General features: G+C 38.1%; 1 protein-coding gene across 1 annotated transcript in view; it reads left to right on the forward strand.

The window, feature by feature from the left end:
* ADTRP (androgen dependent TFPI regulating protein) overlaps window positions 1–6093 on the forward strand; it is a 136436-nt gene extending 130343 nt beyond the window's left edge. The window contains exon 7 of the mRNA XM_025044902.1: window positions 6059–6093. Coding sequence (XP_024900670.1) covers window positions 6059–6093 — 35 coding nt within the window. The remainder of the gene's footprint in view (window positions 1–6058) is intronic.
* Window positions 6094–7475: the final 1382 nt, after the last annotated feature.

Below are 7475 nucleotides of genomic sequence, written 5' to 3' on the forward strand. Positions count from 1 at the left end.
AGTACAAGAGTGTATATTTCTGAGAGGAGACTGAGACCCTGGAGACATAAGCATGTAATTTGGCTTTTTCACGTGTTTTCTACTTTTGGAGAATTTAAACTGAGTCTCAAAGGCAATATCTTCCTTGAAAGCAAACACTTAAAAAGTGGAATACTGAAAATTACTCCCAAAATCAGGACTCCAAATCACAGGAAACCATCCAGGAAAAAAATGTGTTGACATTTCAGATGTATTGATATCAAATTCTAACTAGTTTTGGCTCCTTGAAATTCTGAGTAAAGATTTTTGATGCCTTCCCCACATCTATATTTAAATTTAGAAAAAGAAAAAAAGAAGAAACTAATCCATTTAAAATGTGGCAGATGTAAGACGTGCAGAGAAAAAAACTGATTACTCAGAGCTTAGAGAACAACTTTTTAAATCAATTGTATTGAATTCAATAATGATTAATTTGTAAATTGTTGAATAGTGATTTTTAAACATCCATTCAATTAAAAACAAAATTTTCACTATGTTTAATATCAAGATCATTATTTTCAACACAAAGCTCTTTTTAATAAATCTCATTGTTTAAGTATCATATCCAGTATTTCACTGTAAAGTTCCAATGAGCAAACAGGCCAGCATAAACATGTGGCTCTTCAGTTAATCATGCACATGTGAATGTTTATGTAAGTAATAGAGACTACTGTAAGTGGATCAAGAGATTACTGTCTCTCCTCACTCTAAATTTTTAACTCCTTAAGAATCGAATGAGTGAAAAATTCTATAAAGCATCAGAATAGGGTCATAAAAGTGTTAAATTCTGAACAGATCTTAATTACAAATGGTTGGATAAGAATTAAAAGATAAATTAGATTACTTAAAATCCCAATAGTAATGAACACTTTTAAATTGCCTAAAACTACAGTTATTTATGTGAACACATTTTCTCATGTCTTAGTCTGCTTAAAACACTTTAAGGTTTCCCTTAACTTACAGACGAAAATCCAAACCCTTGGAATGACACACAAGGGTCTTTGTAACCAAGTGCCTGACTTGGCTCTTGCTCCCCTTCTCCTCAATGTGTGCCCCAGCAGCACCAAACTGCTTGTTTTCCTTATACACTGATATTCTCACCTCCACAGGCCTTTGTTTCTTATATCCTCTAGTCTTTGCCTGTCTCATACCCACTCATTTATTTCAACTCACCTTCTTCCAGGAAGCCTTCCCTGGGCTCCCAAGAGATTTGTTTTTACATTAGACCCTGAGTTTCCTATGGGTTAAGAGTGTGTCTTGTGCCCCTATGAACCCCTCATTTCCATTAGCTTACCAAATAGATCAATCGATAGACAAAAAATAACCAAGGACTCTTCTCTCTAGGTATAAAATAGGACTATGTACAAAGGTGTTCTAGAAACAGTGGTCAAGGAGTGCTCTAATAGTTGGAGATTAAAGTGTTGAACAGGGAGTTTAAGGAACACAGGAGGATGATGCTTATTCTAGTTGGAAAGTTGTTGAAGAAGAGATGCATGTTAGGGCAAGCAGTACAAAATAGTGAGAAGAGCATTGGAATAGGAATCAAGAAAACTAGGGTATGTCCCCCACCTGTCCACAAACCAACCGTGTAACCTATGTAAACACCGTTCAACTCTAGTGATAGGATGACCTCAAAGTAGGGCAACTGCACATCTCGGTTTGGTCCTGGTTAACGCCTGCTGTGCCAGTGTGCATATGGTTTAGCATTGTCTAGGCTTGGACAATCAATTGTGCAATTGTGTCATTCCTCTATCCCTGAGTTCCTCTCCAAACCTTCTGTTCTGGATCTATGGGAATACATAAGTAGCCACCTACTCCAAACCCAAGGCTAACCCTACCTTTTCACCTCTTTTCATGGCCTAAACTTCCTTGGATGAGAACAGAAATTCAAAGGCATGCATTGTTTTTGCTGTGGGAAGCCATGGTTAGGAGAAAAGTTCTGTGCCAGACTGTCTGAGTTCCTACCTTGTTCTTACCACTTGTAGACCTGTGATACTCAGTGAGGCACTCAATATCTTTTTGTTTCAGTTTTCTCCTGTGCATCATGGAGACAATATTAGTACCCATCTCCTAAGATCCCAAAGTATCAAGTGCTCAGAACAGGGCCTGGAACATAGGGTTAGTCACTACTACTGTTAATCTCATTCTCCTCTAGCAAAAATTAAGAACCTTCTTTTCTTCAGTTGTATGTATAAATTACCAGTTTCCCCTGCTAAGGCAATTAAAAGTAACAACCACCTAACTGAATGCAAATTGACAGAGATGGTACAGTTCCTGAAGAACTTAAAAGAATGAAATAGGAGATCAAGTTAATTGAGGCTAGAATTAATTGAAATCTCTGCTTGTGAAATCTTGAGACAGTGTGGCCTAGTTGGGAGTCACTAGCTAAGTACCAAAAGGTATCAGTCAAGACCCAACTAATATACAGATATTTCCCTAGCAGCATTTCTTGACCTGGACTGCACATTATAAAATCACTAGGCAAAATTTTAAAATACTAATTCCCAGGTCCACCTCAGACCAATTAAATCCATCTCTTGAAATGGGGACTTGGCATGAGGTATTTTTAAAAGCTTCCCAGTTATTTTAATTCATAGTCAAGGTCAAGAGCCACTATCACAGAGCAGTGCTTTTCAAAATTGTATTTCCCTGAAAATCTTTTTAAAATAAGGATCTTGTTAAAATGTAGATTCTCATTCAGTAGATTTGGAGTATAGCTTGGAATTCTGTCCTCCTAATGTGTGCCCCAGAAAGATTGATACTGCTGGTCTGAGGACAAGGTCTTATATGCCATAGGAACCTGGACTCCTCCCAACTTAGATAATTTTGTCTATAAGCATCCTTGTCCAATGTGGTGTTCTCCCATGTAAGCTGCTGGGCTGAGAAGGGTGCTGGCAGTGATGGCCACAGTTGCTTAATGTCTACCCATTTTCTACCTCTTTGTGTGTTATTTCAGTGGGTGAAAATGAAGAGGGAAATAACAAGGGCAGTAATAAGGAATGGAACCAAAGATCAAACGTAAACTTGGAAAGTGTGTGACATTTTCCAGGGGTATGTGGATGCAGGGAGCTGGCCCTGTGCCTCAGGGGGACAAATGCTGTCCGACCCTCAGGAAGGTTTTGCTGGCCTTCAAGATGATGTTGTGGCACAAAAAGTCCTCAGGATGATGTTGTGGCACAAAAAGTCCTCTGCATGACTTGTCACCATCTCACTCCCTGCCCTGTGCTTTTATGTGTCATAGGATAGAAGGCTGTATAAAAACTGAGACTATAGATCTTTTTCTTCTCAAGGATAGTTTGTAAGCTGAAAATTCCAGTCTGGCCAGTGACCTTGTGATGGTACCTTGGGCAGAATGACATCCAAACCTTCCTTTAATACTATTTGCTCTAGAGAAGATATTTTCGAAAGGAAATTTTATTGTTAAAATTTGCTTAGTCTAGTCTACCTCCTTGTTTTTATCCATGAAGAAATTTGTTATAAGGTCTGTCTGTCTTGCATGTTGTCCCCGATCATTTCATAAGAAAATAATCTTATCGTGAGATGACTCCCACATGTATTTCTAAAGCACTTTTGCCTTTCTCATCCTAATTTCATCTCTCTAAACTCAAAGACAGTCCACTCTGGATTATCACTTCTCCCTCTTCCTCAGCCTCTTTTCCCCATAATGGTTTCTCCAGCCAGCCTTCAGCTCCACCTCCTTCCTGCTACTTCTGCACAGTGACTATATTCATCAGTGCTCAAATTCTATTCCTCTAACACCTCATATTCTCCAACCATCTGCCTTCTCACCCTTTTCCAAGCCAACCTGCTAAACAAGGCAAATGTTCTTCAAATTTTTAATTCAAAGTCTAGCAGTAGCTTTTGTGGTTGTAGATACACAGGTGTAAATCTTTGTGAAGAGTATGTTTTTAGTTAACCTGTGTTCTGACTATTGGACTAATAAAGTGCATAATTACAATAGTATCCATAGTGATATTGATTCAAAGAACAGTTCCTTTATCGTGCTAGCAGAAAATGTTTGGATCTTGCACAAGACAAAGATTAAACGTTTGGCCTAAAATATTTCTACTCCTTGGTGCTACCTGACACGGGACAAAGGAAGGACTAAAATAAGTCAGTAGTAGACCTAATTTCCCAACTAGAAGGTGTTCTATGGGGGAAAAAACTCCCTTCAATGAAAAAAAGAGTAATAACAAACAACATCATTTCCCAATCAGAGTTTAAAATCCTTTTTGTGAACTTTGTTTGGATAAGATAATATGATCAATTACTAAGTCAACAGTTCCCTTATCTCTAGCCATGCATTATGGAAACATGGAAAGAGAAATTCTGAAGACTCAGAGAAGCCTAGAGACTGCTCGATCCTATGAGAATGCAAGACTAAGGACCCACCCCCATCTACTAGAACCAAAAAGGAAACTATTATTTCCGAAAAGTTATACTCATACCATGTAAATCTCTACAGAATGAAATGAATATTGGAGTTCCACACAGACACACATTTGGGGACAGTGCCTTCTCTAGCACTGTGGTAGGTATGTGAAAATTTCTTAGTGCTCCACCTAGCTGCTTAGTGTTGGATGTGGGAGACTCTGGTCCAGTGGATGGAGCCACCTGCTCTTTTCCCCCAACTGAACTTCCCACCACTACTTCTACTCCTGCTTCTGCCGTTTCTAAGCCTTTATGTTCTGTTGTGTTTCTTAAATGAAGATTGAGTCTCCAATCCTTGGCACCTGGGGTTGAAGGAGCGAGATTATGATTACAGTTAGATTCAAAGCACTGGGAGCTGGTAAACAACATGGATAAAGAAAGTTTTAAGCACCCTCAGAATGACTACAGGGGGAACAAATTTGAAAAGAGAAGACCTTACTGGGGAGGAGAGAATTTGCATCAAAAATAAAAAATAAATGAAAGCATAAATGAAAAGAATCTGGACCATATAAAGCTAGATAAATTAGTAAGGCTTTGCTAAAGTGACTGGGAGTAGTCTGAACTGATGAGAATTAGAACAAGGGAGAAGACTGTCCTGAAAAATGCTGAGAGACATGAATACAGGGATGGCTATGAGGGCTATGTGATGAGCAGCTGGCTGTCCTAAAAAATCAGTGTGATGAGGGGGCGACAAGTAGGACTTTAACTTATCAGTCACTACAGCCTCTAAGAAGGGGAGTTCCAGCAAAATAAAATTAGGAAGATATTTAATGTTTATTGTTAAGAATATAATTTAAGGGGAAAGCAGGGGAGGCAGGGTTTAAACAGTGAAGCATGAAATTAGGAGCGTGAGATTGCTGTGGTAATACCAAGCCAGAACTAACAGGGTTTTAAAGTCCAGAATAGATAAGAAGCAGAGTTGAAAAAAGTTTTCAAAGTAGGTTAGCATTTGCCAACAGGAAAGTGAATGAAGTTTCAGAAATATCGAAGCGTATGTAAAGATTTATGATCATTAAATATAGTGGTAACAACTTTTTGGCTGGATGAAAATCATTCTAAAAATCTAATGCTATAATTTCAATCATAATGAGCTTACTAAAAACTAAAGACCCTTTAATGAGCTTACTAAAAACTAATCAATATGCCAGTATTTTTTTCACTCAAGCTGATAAGTTCATTTGGTGAGGTCACAGAAAGACCCTTAATTAGATGAATATTCACTCTTCTATTTCCTCTCTAATTTGATGTGGTCTCTTGTTTCCACATGCAAAGTCTCAAAGTTTGTTGATGGATTGTGCACAGCCTGCAAAGGCATGGCCAAGAGCAACAGCAATCCATAGTTCTGATTAGATATGCAGAGCCACATGAAGACCAATGACACCACTGGTCAACTGGCCAGCTGTGAGCTGAGCACCAAGGGGAGACAGCAGAATGGCTTCTTCCCCTGCAATAGTGGTGGTGGTTTTTTTTAGAACTCCTTAAAGACATCTTACCTTCGGAAAAGTGTCTTCAACTTTCCACTGCCCCATGTCAGGGTGAATGTCTATTTACATAAAAACACCTGTTAGGGAAACCCTGAGATCTGAAGTCTCTGTTCTTGTTTGCACAGGTGACAAGAGGCAGCCGAGGAAGAAGAACAAGTAATTACATGCCATTTTCCAAGAACTAAGAAAGAAGAAAATACAAGAGGTTTTTTTTAAATTTTTCTTTCTTTTCTTTTTTTCTTTTTCTTTTCTTTTTTTTTTTTTTTTTTTTTTTTTGGTGGGAGGTAGTGGTAGAGAAACATAGGAAAGTAGAAAGGACAGGGAATAATATTTGAATTTAATAAGAGGGTTATAAAGGTAGCTTAATTTGAGGACTCCTTGTTTTTTGAAAGGCTTACTGAATGTGCCAAAATCAACTCCTGCTCTCTCAGAATATGTTACCTTAGTCTGACCTCTGTGGAGGATGGTCTGTGGCCAAAATCTATCCATAGGCAAAAAAAAAAAAAAAAAAAAAAAAACCCAAAAACTGATAAACTCAGTATTAGAGAATGTTTAGACAGAGAATAGAATTTAGGATCATCCAAACTCTTCACTTTACAGAGGAGGATGCTAAGAACCTAGATGAGAAGTTACTTGTATGAGACCAAAAAGTTAGTGTCAGAACCAAGACAGAAGCTTTTGTCTCCCAGATCTTCTCGTTATGGAAAAACTCCAAAATCAGACCAGAAAAAGCCAAGCAGTAACTCAGAGAGAAGGAGAGCTCATATTTATTACATGCGGTCCCAGAGGAGCTAGTGCTCTGAAGAATCTGGGCCCCTGAGCTCAGTTGCAACATTCCTTATAGACAGGATTTTTACACAAACTGATTGGTTGGTTTGAATTCAGACCATTACAAATGGTGGTGGTTGTTACGGTTGCAAGTAGTAACATTGGTAAAAGAGGGAGAGTTGTTATCGGATACTGATGGTTACAAATTGTTACAGGAAGTGAGAGCTTCTAAGGTACAAAGTGCTACAAGAGCCAGGAGCTGCTGGGTACAAGCAGTTACATTCCCTGCTCAGACAAGTAGGACAAAGTGCAAGTGAGCTCTTGCATGCAACAAGCATATTTACAGAAGCAGAACAAGAGGCTGATTAGCTTTTAATGAAAATTCCCAAAATTTTTTCTTCATTCTAACTCCTAGTCCTATACCATTTTTTGAATAATCCCAACTTTCCTGAAAATAAGATTGTCATAAGCTAGTTATTTTTATGGATTGCTCATTTATTTTTTTTCCCCCTCAATCTAGATAGATGTATAGGAAGATGGCTGTTACCGAAGTTGTCTGTTTACCTAATATGGTATGATAGCAAATTATTTGGGACTAGGAGAAAATAAGTTATAAAAATGTTAGAAAATCTGTCCCACCTATAAGCAAGCTTTCAGGGTATGTATAACCACTGAACATAACAACGTTGTCAAAATCTCTTCCATTCAAGTACTGACTACCTCATCAAACAAATGTACATTTTACTTGGGGAAGGGTATAAATGGAAAGTGATT

Source organism: Pteropus alecto, unplaced genomic scaffold (assembly GCF_000325575.1).
Source record: "Pteropus alecto unplaced genomic scaffold, ASM32557v1 scaffold121, whole genome shotgun sequence".
In the NCBI taxonomy this organism is placed as follows: domain Eukaryota; kingdom Metazoa; phylum Chordata; class Mammalia; order Chiroptera; family Pteropodidae; genus Pteropus; species Pteropus alecto.